A 19,961-nucleotide genomic window follows, 5' to 3' on the forward strand; every position below is an offset into this window, starting at 1 on the left:
TCAGGAGCAGTGAGGGAAACACTTCTTCCCTGCGAGCTCCCAGTGCCCCAAGAACGTGGTCTTCCTACTCTGGTAACCCTGTTGCATCTTTCCCTGCTTCAGCAGTTCTCAGGAGAGCAGGGCATACCCTTGGAGGGCAGAGACATGACCAAAGCATCCCTGTTTGAGTACAGTTGACTTCAGCATCTGGTTTGCGGTTTGCACTTTCAGTTCCTTCACTTCTCTGCTGCAGCTCCTTCACACAAATGCAATTAGCCCTGTCCTTAGGCAGGTCACAGATTCAGGTAGTTGAAGAGAGAGGTAGAGTGGGGTTGGTTTTTTTTTGGAACCAACTCTATATGGAAGCTGTGATACCTTGCTTGAGCTGACGTGAATGCGATACAGAGCATCAGTGCTGCAGGAACTGGCAAAGCCCAGTTATCACAGCAGGATGCATTAAAAAATTATTTCCATACATTTGGAAAAAAAAAAAAAGTAAAGAAAGCTGGAATTCCTGTAACGTACCAGCTTCACCTATTAACCTTTCAGCTAGTAATACAAGAATGCAACCTTCAACAAAGAGATGGCACTTGATTTTAGACAGAGTTATGGAAGAGGACATCAGAGAAGAAACAAAGCTGAGAGTCATCAAAGCATCTTTCCTACCGCTGTAAAAGTGGAATGATTAATGTCCACAACATTTATGTTGAAGTTCTGGCAGAATCTCATTTATTAAATTTTCAGGTTTAGCAAATAAAGATGCAGTTTCTGCCATTGCTTTATAGCTGCATGCTCTTACACAGGAAATCAAGGGAGAGCTGTAAAACATTGCCCTTGATGGAGCTGCATTTTGCTGCTAACAGACTTAACTGTACTGTATACGTGAATATATGTGTATTAAATGAAACAAGAACAAGATGTGATCTTATTGGGAAAGAATCCCTGCAATATCCCATAAGTTCCACTCCCTCCACAGAATATCCCAAAGCCTACCAAAAAGCTGTCCAAAACCTGGAAACATAGATACAGGCTGAGGGAGTCAGTTCCCAGCCGGACGAGCAAGCTGTGTTTGCCCTGTTGGTATTATATCACATCCATACTGTATAACTACTATATCAGAGATTAAAAGAAGGTCATGCTGTATTATGAACCGCTGTCTTTATTTTTAGGATTAGATAACTTTTCTCTTTTTTTCCCCCCACTGATTCTCTTTATGTCCTAAGGGCAGATCCTTTCTCTTGGGTCAGGAATGTAATAAGGCAGGTTTTCCTCTCTCCAGGATATTGTGTCTGTCTCGCTGTGTTTAAATTGCCACAGAAAGCTCTTCTGAGCAAAATACAGTATTTTCTTTGTACAAGAGCCAACGATTGACGTATCCTTGGGGACTTCTCTGTCTTTAGCATTTAAACATACAAGTTGGATATGTTTAACCTATTGATAGGCAACGTAGACAACTACAGAATTTATTGCAAGAGAACAAAAGGAGAAGCAGAAAGAAAACATCTTTTTTTTTTTTTAACTTGGGGATTGAGAACTTTTATTGCTGTTGTTAGTGCAGAGAGATGAAAAAAAAATAATCAGACCTATATTTTCAGCTGAAAGGGGGAGGTGAGAAGAAAACAGTCCTGCTGGGTTGCATCCTTTGAATTAGCGTATTGTTTATTAGTAATACAGTTTCACATTTAGAGAACAAGACTTCTCCAAGCCCATACATAAAAATTGTTTGATTTGCCATGTCTGGTTAAACAGCGTTTGGGGCAAAAATATGACTCCTGCTCAGGCTTATAGTAAACTCCACAAAATGTAAATGTTCATTAATTGTTATTAGTTTGACTGCCCTTGGTCTTTGTGCATTCCTCTCCTCTGAACTTGTATGCCTCGTGAGACAAGAACAGTCTCATTTTCCATGTGTTGCACTGACCCCAGATCTTTAATACATTTTTAAATATGACTATAAACCCAGTCTTCTCCCAGTGGCAGCTGTGCTGGCCCAAGACAGCTGTTGACCCCAACTGTTTGTTGCAACTTCTTTGAGGTTCCCCTCAGTCTGCTCTTCATGTGGGAATGCTCCCTCACATACCGGAGTCAAAACAGGCAGGTTAACCCAAGCCCTTTGGATCAAGGCAGGTGAATAAGCAGTTTAGGAGCTACAGAGGCAGTGATATTGGAAGTACAGCAACATCTTGCTAAGAAAAGGTGGTGAGCTGTTACGGGGCAGAGCTATGCAGTGTCTCAACGTGGGCAGAGCATGATGTGATCCCCCCCCCCCCCCCACTTTCCTCCTTTCTTACTGTTTCCATCCTCTCTTCCAGCTGTTGGTTTCCATGCTGCTCTTCTGTGCCTGTCATCCTCGTCCATTTACTTCTGTGGGCTGTCTCAAGTTATAAATCATGATTATCTTTCAGTTGACTCAGGCTTCTAAATTTGATCCCTCCCTTTCTTCATTGACTGCTATTGCCGGTTCTCAAGGGACACAGATGGGAATCCAGAACGGCACAGTAATAAATGAGCTTCAAGCATGAATTCAGCTGGAGTGCTGACTGAGGTCTAATTTTTTTCGTATAATGAAGTATTAACAGTCATGGACACAGAATTCATATGTTAAGTTTGCAAAGTAGTGTAGTAAGTTATATTTCCCATTTTCCACATACTTCAGTCCTTTTTGAAATAACCATCTTTTTGACTGAAACTTTATTTAGTGATTTGTTTTTTCTTCATGAGTAAAACTTTTTTAGTCACACTGGAGTTATAAACATTTGCAGTACCTATTTTTTTATACTCTTTAAAAAGTCACACTCCTCTCTCTCACATGTAACCCCAAAATATCTGATTACTGAAATGTTGTATGCCAGTAGTCCTCTTTTAGGTTTACTATCATGACCAAATCTAGGGGGAGCGGGGGGTTTCATTTGTTAATCGTGGAAAACTTTGAAAATGAAGCATTGAGATTGAATGACAAGATCAAACACTGTGAGGTGAGGAGTGCAGGGTGCAGACAGAGTATTTAGTGCATTCATTTAACGCAGAGGAAATTGCCGTGCAGTGCTTTTAAGATCCAGCTGATTTTAACTGTGGGTATTCCGTTTCAGCAAAGGTGTCAAGACTGTCGAGGCGCTGACCTGCTTTGGGCTAGATCAGCGGATTGTATAAATTGTCATGTTGCTAATCAGCGTTAGCAGAGATCTGTCACAACAGCATTTCTTAAATCTTCCATAAAGTATGCAAGACAGCGGCAAGAACTCTAATAGAATAACAATAAATGCAACCAAAGGAAAGGAAGCAGGAGCGGAGATAGTTATCTGAGCTTCTCCACAGGCATGTGCCTATGCAGAAATGTATAGCTATACCTCCGACTTGGCTTTAGGAATTGCAAGCAGCTTAAGCATTTATGCCACCATAAAGGTTTAAAGGAGCTTAAATGCTGCTTCTGTCTCAGGAACTAAAAATGGCTTAAGGACTTATGCCACCCTAAGGACACGAGGTCAAAAGCGTACTCTTGACTTGTGCAGCAGGGAGGAGACATTCGTCTCTTGTGGCTGTTTAGCCTTGTTGTGCCTGCAAATGATCTTTAGGAGGGAAAGGACAGACGGGATCCATACCTATTTTCTTGCAGATAAGAGGAAATTAAAATGCATGCATTGTTCTAACAGAGAGTCACAGAGGTTAGAGAGAGACTCGATTGCGGTGATTGGAATGTGTCCGAAAAGTCTGCTGGGGATTTCACTCCATGGAGATGCAGGTTTTTTTCCTTGTCACAATGGGATTTCTATTGTTGCAGGATATTTCCTGCCTCACCAGGACATCCTTTATATCCTGACTTCTTTACAAAGCTTTTGTCTGTCCATCTTGCTGTGGATCATGGAGTTAATCTTTATCGAGATGTTAATGAGATGGTAGGGAGGCTTGCCTGATGTCATCTCTTAGTTGCCTGACTACCTAAAATGGTAGTGAGGAGCAGTGATGAGCCGTGGATTGCATCCCTGGGGCGCAGGCAAGCGTGGGTACATGCTTAAGTGCTGCCCTGTCACTTTTCTGAATGCTGATACTCCTTTTACAATCACTCGGATATCTCAGGAAGCTGTGTGGGTCAAGAACCTCAAAAGTATGCGCACCACTCATGAACAAGTGACTACTTTTAGTGGGAATCAGAGACCTGAACGAGGTACTTTAGAAACTTTTGCGACAACATAAATAACTTCTATGCATGTGGGCTTTAGCTTTCCTGGACTTTAAGTCTTGGCCTCTATTGTGGCTGTAGTAGTAGATGATGTTTCCCAAGGTTTCTTGTTAGGTGGGGTACTTCCACAGCTATGAGGTACTCACATGCTTTGGTAATGGTCTCAAGTCCAACGCGAAGGAGAGATCTGTACTTAGACCTGAGTGAGGACAGGGAAGTTTGAATTTTGTTATGCCAAGTCTGGCGAGCTCGGGCGTGCTTTACGCTCTTCTGGTAAGGAAGGTTGAAGTTGTACTAGAGCAGGTGAAGAAGATGGCTGAGAGGACCACTGAGGAGGGATGGGCTAACACCGTCCTGGAAGTGGCAATGAGGAACCTGGGAACAAAATGACAGGCAGGACACAGAGACTTCACACCTCAAGCCAAAGCAGGGTAAGAGGGGGAATAAGGATTTGGTCATCCTAGAGAAGACCATAAGGAACCAGTTTATTTAATCCAGCAAATGAAGTTGGGGAGGATACTGCTGTCTGACAGTTAGTTGGGATGGGGGAGGGAGAGAAATAAACACCGTGCAGGGAAGCAGAGCTGTTTAAGCTAAAGGATAGTGTTGGCACAAGAACAAATGAATATAAATTGGCTGTGCATAAATCGAAGCTAGAAATTAGTTGCTAACCAGCAGAGGAGTGAGTTCCTAGAAGAGCTTTCCACTGGGAGCAGAGGGAGCAGTTCACCGACGTACTTAGAAGATGAAGCTTGCTCCGTTTGTGACCAGGATTATGTGTAGCAGGGCTTGCTACAGCAAGGGATGGGCCTGAGGACCCTTTCCTCAGGGAAAGGACAGGGATCCTTTCTCCTGTTTCAAACTGCATGTGGGCTTGAAGACAAATCTACATCCCCTATGCAAAACACTTAAATAAGAGTGCTCCTTGCAGGACTTGCAGGTCGGGGACAACTAGTCCCTTTCCAAACCAGTCTCAGAGGTATCCAATCTGTTACCGCCAGACACAATCTCTGCCCATTTCCTCTCTGCAGCCTGTGGGCTCCACGACTCCCTTGTGCAGCTGCGGCATGGGCTGTGTTTAGCAGCCGTTCTACCGTGATGCCTCTTCGCCGTTTGCGCTTTGTCTTCTACGCAGCAAATGCAGTGGCTCTGCTGGTTTGAGGGACTTTCTGTGGCCGTACAGCCCAAGGGGAGATTTGTGCTAGAAGATGGCTTAAATGCTGCTTCTGCTTGATGTCAGCAGTGAGGTTTAATAAGGAGTTATTTAGCACCTCTGTTTTTTAATTTTTAAAATACAGGGAAATAACTGTGAGAAGATAAAACTCTAAAATTTTCATTGCATAATTGAAATTAAACCAATTTTTGGCAATGGTCATGTGCCTTCCACTGTGCCACTAACTTACCATATTATACCAATATAGCATGGTCTCTTCCCAGTTTTCTCCTAGCACACTTTAGGGTAGTGTGTCTAGATTAGAAAGCAGAATCAGGCAATTTTCCCAGTGTTTTCTGCTTTATCTACCAAATAACACTTTGCTTTCAGATGATATCTCAGTTGCAGGTGACAATCATCCTTTTTCTGTTGTTCCTAACTCGTTCCACTGGTATGAAGGGGCTTTCTTCCTGCTGTTTGACTACTGTGAGAGCACTTTTGGCCTTTGTTTATGTATTGAATAGCTAATGGGTACCAAGCAGTCAGCTAGGATACGCTTAGATACTCCTTTCTTCTAAAAAACACACAGGAGGGAAATGGAACACTTAAGATTATTGCAGATCCCACGTCCATTGTCACATCATCTGCTGCAATATGGACTAGCACGTATGGTGTGCATTGATTCTATGAGAACATGTCTGTTTTAAGGTGTGCCCTTTTTAAATAATACTTCTTACCATGTAAGTGTTTATGCTTCCAGACACTGCAGATTGTGCTTCCTGTTACCGCTGATTTTTGAGCTTTCCCAGTAGAGATGATCGGCCAACTTCAGCCTTGATTTCAGTGAATTTGGTGGCTCTTTTTGCTCTGGAATTGAAATTCATCTTAGAGCTTCCTCCTTGAAAGCCAGGGCGTTCTGAGACCAAAATTGGTATTTAGGTCAGCTCCCTCTGTTCATTTTAGGGTATTTTGGAGCCAGATGATAAAGGCAACATTTTTTAAAGAAAAGAAAATGAGCCAGGACAGACTGAGGTTTGGTAATGAGCATTGAAGTGGCATGAAAGTGACTGGTATTCTGCAAATGACCCCTGTTTAGCAGCTTTTTGGAGCTGTGTGCAATGGGAGATAGTAGAATTCCAGCTTTTAACGGGGGCTTTTTTTTCAGGTCAAAAATTCTTAATAATACAGAGCTGGTGCTTCAGAGCCCTATGTTAGCAAACCTGACACTAGGGAGTAATATCATTGGCTTTCATGCGCCTATTTACTGTAATAAGGATTACCAACGTAAGTAAAACTTGCAGGTTTGGGCCTACAAAATTAAAAGAAAAGCCTTTTCACACTCTGAAACTGCATCAAAATTCAATTTCACCAGAAAAAAAAAATCCTTCTGATCTAGTCCCTGGAATGTGACATTTCATGGGTGTAATAAGGTTACAAACAGATTATAAATTGAAACCCTATAAATCCTTATTGTACTGTACCAAAGCTTCTGCTTTGCATAATACTCTTATTCCTGACTGTTCTTTGTTTTACAAGCTCAAAACTATTCATTCCCTCTCATAATAGAGACCAGGGAGCCAAAAACACTGTGCAAAATCCAAAGGTAATTATCTGAGTTAAAGAACCTGAATGCCAGAGTTCACAAACTTCTGAACTTTTCTAATTGCACAGTGAGACCCCCCCTCTTCCTTTAAACATGTTGTAAACATTGCACATTGTTTCTGCCAAATGATAATGATAAAAAAGCCCAGTGTAGCTTTAGTTCCTGGTTTGTGTTTATATGGTTCTGCCTATGTGTCCATAGTAGATGACTGATCAGTTTTCAAATCATAACTTGAGCAAGTGAGGGCGTTTCAGTGTGGCCCTACGTGGTCAGGATTACAAATGCTGTGAATTACTTGAGGGCACCGTTGGTTTCTGCTGTTGGCCTCTTCTTGTGCTGATTTCATGTCTAGGAAGTGTCTTCTTCCAGGCCAGCCTTCCAGTATTTCGGCACGTTTATGGGTCTGCTAAAATATCACCCCTCTGCAAAAAAGCAATCGAACAGCTCACCCGAGAGCTAAAGAAATTACCCAGATTAGCAGATGATGTTGTGGACTCATTTCTTCTAGGCTTTACCTGAAGGTGAGGATCCTCAGAGGGGTTGAATCAGAATGAGATGACTTTGCAGGTGAGCTCTCAGAGGCCACTTGGAGCATCAGAGCAATGAGGGGTTTGATTGTAGGAAGATCAGAGGGAGTAGGAAAAGAGTGACATGGTAAGAAAGCGGGGCGGATGGGTATGGAGGGACATAGTTGTGCAGTGACCTGCAGGTGATCACAATACTTGACAGGTGAGCCAGTGGAGTGACGGGGAGAGGCAAATGATCGAGTCACCATCCTGGGCAAGCTTTGTCAGCGGCTGCAGTGAGCCTGGGCTGGGGAGGGAGTGATGAAGGGAGTTCTACACCCATGAGAAAGGCCAGTTTTCGAGGATGTTCATAAAGGATAGAGGTCTGGAGGGCAAGGAGCAAGCCTGTTTGCAGGGACAAAGAGAAAAAGTATCCTATGGAGAATTTCTCTGAAAGAGCATCCATGGTGCCTGAGTGTCCACACAGTGGGAGATAAAGGGAGGTGCTGTTGTGAACCGATTGAACCAGCCTTGAAGTTTTTGTATCACATGGAAAGCCTGTGTCACACACTCAATTTTCATTTGGCCAAGAATTACTTCAATGCATTGAGTTTTGTCCCATTACTTCTTTCTCTTTCAGGAAAGAAGAATGCACAGTAACCTTGTTGTACTCGTCCGATGCCATTTCACAGCGCAGGGCATCTGTACACTTTTGGTACAGGCATGTATAGTATGACTGGACTAGAGATCTGCACTTGAAACAAACTCCTGCAAATTACATGTTGTACATTGTCCAGCACATCTGCTCTGTTCATGCGCTCTGTGCCCCATCACAACTTTTAAGAAATGGCAATAAAGTTTCCGAAAGAGAAAAAGAGCAGTCATCTTTTATAGGCAACGCACATCTGTTTGCCATGGCGATGCTGCATAATTGTGAACATAAGTGATTTTATTTGGTTTTCTGATTGTTTTCAGGACTTTAGAAAAGATTGGGATTATTTTCTTTGTGTTCCAGCATGACCTACTGAGTTTCTGTATGGCTGGCTTTTTCTGTGAGCTACTTGCGGAGCAGATACAGATTTCATCCCTGTGCTGTTATCAAATATAAAGTCTGGAAGGATTTTGTCTAGTAGGTTAATGGAAATAATCGCATTCGCTGAGAAATGTGGCCATCTAGTGGCCCAGCTAGCAAGCTGTGGTGGAAAGTACAGCAATGGGGAAGTCTCTGAGGCAGGGTTTCTCCAAGAGTCCGGGAGGATAAGTCGGGTCCTGCTGAAATTCCAGCCTTCATACACGTTTGAAAGTTCAGGTGTAGGGTGCTTTTGTTGTTTTCTAAGGCTGTGCAAAAAATTCAAAGAGTTAAACCTTGAAAAAATAAACCAATCGTGAGGCTGGCCGTGACTCATCTGCCCTCTTCTGTTCAGCAACACAATCAGTAAGAATTAAATCCGTATTTAAATGCTCTGCTGAACTGGACCTTAGTGACAGGAGCAGAGAAAGCTACTTTTCTGGAAAAGTAAACGGTACACAGCCCCAGCCTGTCTCCGGAGACACTCACACAGATGACACTGACCACAGCAAGACACGTGCATGCGTGTCAACAGGCCTGGGACAGGTGTCACTCCCAGAGACTTTCAAGCAGTGCCATACTTAGCAATGGCATAAGCTGGCTTGATGGATGCTTCTGTGCTCTGAGTTTTTACTTACTGCAATGTGTATGCAATATGGTGAGCTAAAAGTTTTGGTGTGGAAACATGGTTTAGCAGTTCTGTTGATTTTTCAGGTTGGAGAACGTGTTTTTCAAGGCCTGATGTTGTAAACCTTGTTTGCGTTAAGTGGCACTTAAGTAAGGCTTCCCTGATCCGGCAAAGCATTACTCCCTGTGAATCACGCAAGGGGTGCCGTGCATGAGATTATCCAGGATCCATTTAACAGCCTGTGTCCCCAAGGCCTGATCCAAAGCCTGTTGACGTCAGCGGAAACAACTTCATGGGCCTTAGTGGACTTCCAATGAGATCTATTATTTGAACCCCATGATCGCTTTGGAGCACAGACAATCTTCTTACTCTTTTAGTACCGCAGGATCCTGGTTCACACCTGAGCCTCTGGTGCCGCTCCAGTGCGAAGTTACAGTAGGGCTGATGACGATGTTACATTTCTGTTAAGCCGTAATCTCTCTTCTACCTGAACAGCATATAAACAATGACCATATACACGGTGAGAAGAAAGAGTTTGTGTGCCGATGGCTGGACTGTTCCCGGGAGCAGAAACCGTTCAAAGCCCAGTATATGCTGGTGGTCCACATGAGGAGACACACAGGGGAAAAGCCACACAAATGCACTGTGAGTAAAGGGGGCTGAGCCCCAGGCTCAGACGGGGGAGCTGGGGCTGTGCAGGGAACAGAGTGGTGCAGATGCTGCGTTCTCTGATCCTTTGTCTGTCAGACATTTGTTGGAGAAGAGACTGCTATGTCTGCTTCGTTATCCAGCTCGCCCAGATGACAAGAGCTTTAGGAAAGGGGATGCACTGGATAATTTGGCCCACTTCCTCAAGTTTAAAGTGCAAAGAAGCCCCAAAAGGCATTATTAAACAGGGCTCAGTTTGCTTAATTATTTAAAAGCACTTTCTCTTACAGGGCGACGTCTGAGTATTATTGCTGGCCACCAGCCTCCTAATGACTTTGCAATGGATTTCTGTCTTAGACAATGTACACAAATACTGTGCTCGCCTGTAAGAGAAGATTTACGTAGTGCTGGAAGCATTTTAACTGGAGCTGTGACGTGGTTTGCCTGGGCAAAATTAAAATACAAAAAATCAAAACAAAATTACAGTGGGCAAGGTTATGAAGGCTTGGGATGTTGCTAAACTTTTATAGGTCAGATTTTACTGTTTCCTGCAAATCCAAAGATTAAAATTAATCCAGAATTACTTCTTGTCTGCAGTTTGAAGGTTGTACAAAGGCCTACTCCAGACTAGAAAACTTGAAAACGCACTTGAGATCTCACACTGGGGAGAAACCATATGTGTGTGAACACGAAGGCTGCAACAAAGCTTTCTCCAACGCATCCGACAGGGCCAAGCACCAAAACAGGACTCATTCCAATGAGGTAAGCAAGCATAGCTTCAAAAAAATAATAACATCTGGAGTCAAACAGACTGACAATGTGATCATAGCGATTTATTACAGAGGACAGGCACAGAAACCCTCAGCAACCTGAAAGGGATAAGTTCTAGATGGGTCTTACGAGCACAGTCACTCCAGTGTCATATGGACCTAAAGAGGCAGTGGGTCATTTTATTAAGTGTAAGAGAGGTTTAAAGGAGGAGTGATCTAATGGAAACACATGAGTTAACCGGAGACAGATCCAAGCTGAAGTGCTGGGGTTGTTCTCCCACCCCCAGAGCTGGAGGGGCTGGAGCAGCCCCCGGAGTGTGTCCCCTCGCCTGGGCCGGTGGGGACACCTGGTGGCTGCCCAGCGTCCTTCTCAGCTACTGCAGACAGCTACAGAGAAGTGTCCATGGTTTGGAAAGTCTAGGTTGCCCTTTAAGTTCCGAGTTATGCCTTTTCCTTCTTGTCCGGGCTATTTCACTCTTTCCATCCTGAACAGACCTCACGGAGTAGGGATGCCGTGGAAGAAATTTGATCTCTCTCAAGCAAACCGGCTGTGGCAGTCACAGCCGTCTCCCAGACTCTCAGTGTATCACCTCTTTATTACTCTGTGTTTCCTGTTAGTGCTGCCCCCTCTTTCAGGAATCACACCATCTTCATGCCCTGCCCTTCTTCTATTGCCCCATTTCAGGTTACACAGGGAGTCACATCATCCCAGCCTCACGTCTTGGAGCCCAGTCTCTCCTCCTTGACCTGTCCCTATACTCCTTTACCTCTAGCCTAAACCTGGAAGTACTGGAAAGGGAGGACATACCAGTATGGTGACTGTGTTGTGTGGAAAGCATAGCAGCTATATCCATTTCCACAAGGCTTGTATCCTTCTCTAGCTGCGTGTCAGGTCTGTCGCAGGCATTCATTAGAGCTGGCAAAATCTCCTGGGAGCATTCATCTTCTTCCAGTCCCCTGGTCCCTGCAGCATCTCTTGAGTCACAAGGGAAGCAAAGAGCATTGCACACCTCTGAGTTTGCCCCATCCTGCGGCGTGTGCCCTCAGCAGCCCAACTAACAACAGCGCTGAAGCCCAGCAGAAATTTTGCGAATTGTCACCAAGGTAGAAGGAAGTTCACCAAGTCTCGCCAACAGCTGACTGAGGGGGGTTTTTTTGATTTTGAAAAAATGCTTCCTCAGCTAATCCTGGCTGAACAAAATCCTGTTTTGAAGAGGGTTGTTTGCCTCTGCATGTCAAGGAGTAAGTACTGGGCAGACTACAAACGGGGTATCAAACTGCTAAGGGCAACAGAGAGGACAGAAAATTAGGCCAGTCATCATAAATTGCCATAGCTCTGTTGACTCTTCTGCAATGGTAAGTCAAAACTGTGCCAGTTCATATCATGAGAGACTGCCCTCTGTAAACTATGCAGCATTAATGGGTACCATCAAAACCAAGGGGAATTAATAGGTTTGACTAGGTCTGGTCACTGTAGAGACCATAAATTAGATAACAAATTCACTGTGAAAGCGTATAACTGTAACACCAGCTGTGCTCCAAGGAGCTCTTCAGGAGTCCCACGTGGAATTAAATCTAATTTAAGTGTTTTTCCTGTCTTGGCAGAAACCATATGTTTGCAAGATACCGGGCTGCACAAAGCGCTACACAGACCCCAGTTCTCTCCGGAAACACGTGAAGACCGTGCATGGCCCGGAGGCACATGTCACCAAGAAGCAGCGGGGAGATATCCACCCGAGGCCTCCACCACCGAGGGACCCAGGCAGCCACTCTCAGACCCGGTCACCAGGCCATCAGACTCAGGGTGCAATTGGTGAGCAGAAGGACCTCAGCAACACTACCTCAAAGCGTGAAGAATGCCTCCAAGTGAAAGCGGTCAAGTCAGAAAAACCAATGGTATGCAATACACCGTGCTGCTCCCTTTGTCCTTCTTCTTGCAACCAGTTAATAATGCCTTTATGCAATACTCAGGCCTGTAAACTCTAGCTCACAAGGTTAGGTTTTGTGAGGTTTTCTTTTTTGTTTACATTGTAAAATGTTTTTAAAGCCTAAGAAATAGCAAATAGAAAGATTACATCTCGTCTGTGCGATATGCAGTAAGTGCAGTGTTGGCAACTCTCACAGTAATTGTTTCTGTTAAAGCTCCATCTTTTGGAATCAGCATATTATGAGAAAATCACAGTTCTCATTTTTAAAAAGGCAATTTTTTCCACTCTCCTGTTTACAGAAGAGAGTTAGAGAATGTGAGTCCTGGAGGCTCAAAACCAGAATGCGAAAAAGAAACAGGTCCAAAAGACTAAAACAACGTTATAGATGATGATAATTTTTGGAGAACCTGGGGAAACAATCAGATTTTAGAGGCCTGAGATTGCCAGGTCATGGATCAAACTGAAGTGAGCTAAATTGACTTTCTTAAAGAGCAGGAGGAGATCATAGAATGGTTTAGGTTGGAAGGGAGCTTGAAGATCATTTACTTCCACCCCCTCTGCCATGGGCAGGGACACCTCCCACTAGACCAGGTTGCTCAAAGCTCCACCCAGCCTGGTCTTGAACACTTCAGGGATGGAGCTTCCAGAACTTCCTTGGGCAACCTGTTCCAGTGCCTCACCACCCTCATAGTGTAAAATTTCTTGATCTCTATTGTGATGTGACCTCTTATGTTAATCTGGTACTTAATTTAACTTGACCAAGTTAACCTAATTCCTATTTAACTAAATTGAGCTGAATTAAGAGTCTCTGCAGGTTTTTTCACTGTTTTACCTTAATTAAACCAGTCTAACCTTGAATATTGAAAGGACCCGATTCCATTTTTTGACATGCTATCTTAAATTAAGAAGTTGTTCTTTCATTTGCCTGCATTTTATATGCCATCCATCTTCTTCACAAGGGTTAAAACTAGCAAAGGCAGTTACTGCATCTTCTTCACATCTGGGCGTACGATTCATCTGGACCCAACCCTTGGGGACTACAAATATGAGTCCTCCAAATTCTACTCATATTGTTAATCATGCTGCAATTCAAAGTGATTACTCATTGAAATACAAGTTACTGCTATGTTGTGCCTAAAGCTTATGCCCAATCTGTGGAGTATTAATCCTGAATTCGGAAGCTTCCAAGGGCGCAGAGTTAACTCCCAGTGAAGTCTCAAGGAGGTCCTGTGCTATCTTTGGTGATGACTACCTTAGATTACAAAAGAACAGAACCCATTCCCCTCCTGCTTAGCTAGGTAAATCGGTAGCATTATTGAGGCATGTTGAGCATAGACAGTTTTAACATGAATAAAATTTGCAGGAGGCAGGAGTGGGGTATGAATGTTGACTGCTTACATAGTATTGAATATTTCTCACTGAAAAATATCTTCTAAAAGCAATTTTGTATTTCCTGCTTTTCATTGCTTGTACGAATTAAGAATTATTTTCTGTTTTTCAACTAATCCAATGTCTTTTCTGTCTAATGCTCTTAAATGTCTTGTTCTAACTTCCTAAGGACAGTGGGTAATAAGGTGAGGGCATTTTAACTTTTCTGCTGTTTTTGTTTTTGCAACATTATTTATGTCTTTATTTTAGCCTTCTGCCTGTTGTCCAGTCATTCCTTTATTTAGTAATGTGCTCATTCATCAAGCTTATTCCCAAGTGTAATGTGCTGTGAGCATTTTGCAACACTTGACATGTGAAAAATCTGGCTTATATTGGTGAAACGTCTTCAGAAATGTCTTTGTACCTTCCCCTCTAGATCAGACGTGCATTTTTTTCTGTATTGCACATCTAGAAATGTGTGTTCCCCATAATACAGTTCTTACTTCTGTAACCTACCTCACTGTGGTCTTGACACGTGGCTACAAGAACAGGCTTCTGACCATTAGTACTCTTCTTCTATATGGCATGGAGCTATTGTCCGGAAGCACGGACTCTCTTCTGTGTAATAACATTTGTTTCTATTCTTGTCACCAAATCTGCCATGGCCAGGATTTGGAAATGAACATGCTCAGTGCGGCCTCGTAAATTTTAAGTATCATCGTTCAAGTTAGAAATAATAAAATAGTTATTGCATCTTAATGGACTCCTCGGGGGCGTATGAAGCTACAGTATTGCCACGCATCTGTGTCTTCATTCACTCGTGTTAAGAGCGAGAGCCGTCACTGCTACCTCAGAAATTCTAGCCAGCGTTTGTCAGTAAAATGTGCAAAAAAATCACAGGCTGGCAGGCAAAAAATAATTAAAAAACCCCAACATAAACCCCCAAAGTGAAATACATGAAACTGTTCTTGGGAGCAAAATGATACTGCATGCCTCATGGATTTGTGATCACACTCATACAACCTATAATAAGATACTACATCCAGAGACTTCTGCCTGTCTTGCTGTCTGTTTCGTCTGTCGGTCTATCTGTCTGAGTGCTCCAGTTTGTCAGAGAAATTTTCCCATTCTTTTACGAGAACTTTATGAGTATAAAAAATAAATCAAGGCCGTGTTTCCCCGCAGCAAGAATTCTGCTAGAGCAGCAGGGAATGCTGTCTGTTAAGAAAGAAGAAGCCATTGCAGTGGTTTATATCCCTGTAGATTAGCAAGCTGTAGTGTGTACTTAAATTCTTAAATTTAAATTCTTAAATTCTAATGAAACAAAGGATTTCATTCAGTAGATCATCGCCTCCTTGATCCAGGGCAGAGGTGCTGTAAGTTAAAGCGTGCTGCCAGGGTCACAGGAGGCTGATAATATGATACAGCATTTTTGCACTGATGCTTTGTCCCTGTTTTATTACACGCCAACATTTCAGGCCAACCGCTGCTCGTAACAATGAGCCTTAAGCTTGGAAAATACTTACATTCTTCAGCCACAAGTCTAATTAAAAAAAAAACAAATTCCAGTGGTGTTGGAGTCTTGTTTGTTTGCTTGCTGCAAGCCTAGCAGTATAAATTAGACCTCGTAACGTGGCTGAGTTCTGATTTGCTTTATTGACCTGAAGTTTCAGTTGGGAACAGCGCATACCCAAAATAGAGTATCCATACATATATGCTCATGAGTGAGATGAAGTGATAGAAGCAATTACGGGAATAACTGAAATAAATGTCTCATGTAGATATGATGTATACAATCAGCAAGATACTAAAGCGGATTTTAATCATGAGTTTTGCAATTGCATTCATTGCAGTTAAAATCAATTTTCTAGAAAGCTTCTTAACGAACATCATCATTTAACGCTAAACTTTTCTTCACATTTGGTTTTCTTTGCCTCCATTTAGACCCGCATTTGCTGCAAGTTCTTTGTCAACATTGTTTGCTTAATCCTCACATTCTTTTGTTTCTTACTTCTACAGACATCTCAGCCAAGCCCTGGTGGTCAGTCTACATGCAGCAGCGAACAGTCCCCCATCAGCAACTATTCCAACAATGGGATCGAGCTTACTCTGACTGGTGGCGGTAGTGTAGGAGACCTCAGTGTCATCGATGAAACCCCAATCATGGACTCTACCATTTCCACAGCCACCACAGCACTTGGCTTACAGGCCAGGAGGAATATGACAGGGACCAAATGGATGGAGCAAGTGAAATTAGAAAGGTTGAAACAAGTTAATGGAATGCTTCCAAGACTGAACCCCGTTCCACCTTCCAAAGCCCCAACCTTGCCGCCTCTCATAGGAAATGGTGAGATACACATAACAGGAGTGGTAACACTTTTTGTCCTTAAATTCGTTGCTTGCTAGCTCAATCTTGCAACCCTTGCAAAAGAGTAGTGCAGCTTATGAAACTCAGCAGCTGTGAGAATGGTTCGTAAATTGATCGCTTTCTGTTTATCCCCTCATTACAAGTCCTACTGCCCATCCCGAGAGAAGTCTGATAGTCCCATATTTTACAGAAGGAGAGCCAGGAAGGGAGCCATGCATTGCGTTTTAAATATTCCCTACAGTTAAAGGTTTGGAGTCAAGATCATCATAATCTCTTGTTTTGAGGCAAGGCAGATGAAATAAACACCTGCCAGTTTATTGTATGGAAGCCTTTTAGATGAGGCCTTAGGAAAGCACCCTTTGCATAGAGGTGTTGGGCTGCCCTTTAAATAAACCGTTTCCTCACATATCAGTAATCATATGTATAGATACTACCGCTACAAAGGGCAGATATCTGTGAATGGGAGCAAGGTGAGATTGAACTCTGAAGATCCGTAGTTGTTTTCCTACAAGGAGCTGCTCATTGCCAAAATGTACGTCCCTGCTGCCTACAACGTGCCCGTAGGTTTCTGTACTCCACCCAGCAGTGACAGCCCAGGTTTTCTGAAACCCGTTCAATCAAAAGAAACTATGTAAAATTAAGAAATGTATTCTGTTTACTCAAAACCAAACCAAAACAAGGAAACCAGCAAAGATGTTTTGCAGTTGTTAGGAGTTATTTCAAGAATATTTCAAGAAGTCTTAGAAATGACCTTGAATAGCCTCCAACGTGTATATTTTGCTATTCCATGCAAATGCCTCTTCAATTATATTTTGCCTTTAAAAAGCTCCCTTAACGAATGTGTCCTTCTGGCACATCAGTCAGCATAGCTGCACTGCAGGCTGGAGCACTACAGCAGCTGATGACAGTTTGTGGCTATGGCCTATAAATTTTGTGCTGGGATTCACACTGAAATGTTACCCTTGAGTGTCTGAATTAGCTTTTAACCTAAGGACGCAGTTTTTATCCATACTTCTTTCAAGAAAGAGCACTGCTATGATTTGCTGCGATGATGCAGACTCTTTCTCCATACTCCCCTTACTTCTTTACTGGGTGTTTTCTGTACCAGTGTGATGGGTGATGCCCGTTTGTTTAACTGTGAATTTTACCTCCAGGTACCCAGTCGAACAGCAGCTGCAGCGTAGGTGGATCCATGACTATTCTGCCCAACAGGAACGAACTTTCAAGTACGGACATCACTGTGTTGAACATGCTGAACAGGAGGGACAGCAATACTAGCACGATCAGTTCAGCCTACCTGAGCAGCCGCAGGTCCTCTGGAATCTCACCTTGCTTCTCCAGCCGGAGGTCCAGCGACGCCTCCCAGGCGGAGGGGAGACCGCAGAACGTGAGCGTTGCAGACTCCTATGACCCCATCTCGACGGATGCCTCCCGGCGCTCCAGTGAAGCGAGCCAGTGTGATGACCTGCCAAGCCTTCTCAGCCTCACCCCAGCCCAGCAATACAGGCTGAAAGCTAAATATGCAGCAGCTACTGGTGGACCCCCACCAACTCCACTGCCTAACATGGAGAGGATGAGCCTCAAAACAAGGATGGCACTCTTGGGTGACTGCAGGGAGTCCGGAGTATCTCCACTGCCTCCAGTGAATGCCCCTCGAAGATGTAGTGATGGTGGGGCAAATGGTTACAGCAGGAGGCATTTTCTGTCTCACGATGCTCTAGGAAACGGGACGAGGAGAGCCAGTGATCCGGTAAGAATAGCCTCTGACAACCTCTCTGTCCCTAGAGTCCAACGTTTCAACAGTCTTAATAGCTTTAACCCTCCGGCTTTGCCTCCATCCGTGGAAAAGCGCAACCTTGTTCTTCAGAACTATACCCGTTCTGAGGGTGGTGTCTTCCGTGGCTTCAGCTCCCCCTGTCCTCCGAGCATCAGCGAGAACGTCGCCCTCGAGGCTGCTACGATGGAAGCGGGTAGCAGTCTGAATGATGAGGATCTCCTGCCAGATGACGTGGTTCAGTATCTGAATTCCCAGAACCAGGGCATTTACGACCACTTGTTGAACAATGTCCTAGACAGCAACAAAATGCATCACAGCTCAGTGTTAGGAAACAACAACCCCAGCAACTTTGACCAAGCCCCTCCACCGGGCAGTCAGCAGGCAGGTTCTGAGGCAAACAAGAGCGACTTGCCCATTCAGTGGAACGAAGTAAGCTCAGGAAGTTCTGACTTATCTCCTTCGAAACTGAAATGCGGTCAGCGCTCTGCGGTGCAGCAGACTCGGGCCTTCGGACTGTATAACAATATGATGGTTCAGCAGCAGAACCTGGAGAGAAGCAACGTGGCCCAGCAGAACGGCTATCAGAACCTGGTGGAGAACAACGGTTCCTACAGTTTACAGCAAAACACAGTTCTTGGCAGCGGAGCCGGTAATTCTTTCAGCATGCAGCCCAATAAGCCTTACAGTGAAAGCATCAGCAGGCAAGCGATGATGTCTGGGGCAATGGACAATTCCTGTGGCGTGGCAGTTCAAGGGCAAAAGCTGAGAAGCAGCAACGTGCCAGTAAGTGGGAACCAGCAAAATTTCGGCCATCCCATGGCATCCAGCGATCAAGCCACCACTATGGCAAATGGGATGCAGAACAGGAATGTGATGGAACAGGAATATTTGCAAAACCAACCAGTCGGGGATGGCATTCATTACCAGGGAGTCAATCAATCTGGTCAAATGATGCTAGGGCAAGTTAGTCCTACCTCACAAAGCAGCCTGTATCAAGGGCCGCAGAGTTGTCCACCAGTGTCTCACACCATTGGTAGCCAGCCTTCAGGTTTGTTGGTGGCCAAAAGTTACCAGCCGTGCTCTAATTACAACGGCAACAGACGGCAAAACATGTTGAGAAACAACCTGGCACAACAGCAAGGACACATAAGTGATGGCAACCAGACGTACAGGGTAAACACCATTAAGATGGAGATGCAAGGTCAATCACAGCAGTTCTGCTCTAACGTGCAGAATTACTCTGGTCAGTTATATGACCAAACCACGGGCTTTAGCCACCAAGCTATGAAAACAGGTTCTTTCTTTGGTTCAGAAGCTAACTGCCTGCTGCAGGGGACTGCGACTGCAAACTCATCTGAGCTTCTTTCCCCGGGGGCTAACCAAGTGTCGAGCACAGTTGACAGCATTGACAGCAACAGCCTAGAGGGTGTGCAGATTGATTTCGATGCTATCATAGATGACGGGGACCACGTCAGCTTAATTTCGGGAGCCCTGAGCCCGAGTATCATTCAGAATCTCTCCCGCAATTCCTCACGCCTCACCACTCCCCGAGCGTCTCTTACATTCCCAGCTATGCCCGTAAGCACAACCAACATGGCTATTGGGGACATGAGCTCTTTGTTGACCTCACTTGCAGAAGAAAGCAAGTTTCTTGCTGTTATGCAATAGACATAAAAAAAAAACAAAAAACAAACCACAACAAAAAACCCTTAGGAGATAACAGATGAAAAAAAAAAAAGACTCATATTTTTTAGTTGTGTATGTATTTTAGCAATCTCATCTCACCTAAATGGGATGTGTTTCAAGTATATTCCTTTTATGGAATAAGGACTCTGAAAACCCTAAAGTGTTCTAGGGAGAAACTGTCTTCCATTTCAGTTTTGAATCAGTATTGCTACACCCATTCCCCCCCTCTCTTTTCTTTCTCTCTCCCCTTTTTGAATGTCTGTATGCTTCTTTCCTTTTTTTTTTTTTTTTAATTGTAAAC

General features: G+C 43.9%; 1 protein-coding gene across 2 annotated transcripts in view; it reads left to right on the top strand.

Moving 5' to 3' along the window:
- Positions 1-19,658, top strand: part of GLI3 (GLI family zinc finger 3) — a gene marked incomplete at its 5' end in the record, with an annotated part of 195,914 nt that extends 176,256 nt beyond the window's left edge. For both annotated transcript variants that reach the window (XM_082479513.1, XM_082479514.1), the window contains 5 exons: positions 9,611-9,760; positions 10,361-10,525; positions 12,139-12,429; positions 15,849-16,176; positions 17,352-19,658. In XM_082479513.1, the coding sequence (XP_082335639.1) occupies positions 9,611-9,760; positions 10,361-10,525; positions 12,139-12,429; positions 15,849-16,176; positions 17,352-19,642 (3,225 nt within the window). In that variant the 3' untranslated portion in view covers positions 19,643-19,658. The remainder of the gene's footprint in view (positions 1-9,610; positions 9,761-10,360; positions 10,526-12,138; positions 12,430-15,848; positions 16,177-17,351) is intronic.
- Positions 19,659-19,961: the final 303 nt, after the last annotated feature.

Source organism: Vanellus vanellus, assembly GCF_965231255.1.
Source record: "Vanellus vanellus genome assembly, chromosome: 2".
Lineage (NCBI taxonomy): Eukaryota > Metazoa > Chordata > Aves > Charadriiformes > Charadriidae > Vanellus > Vanellus vanellus.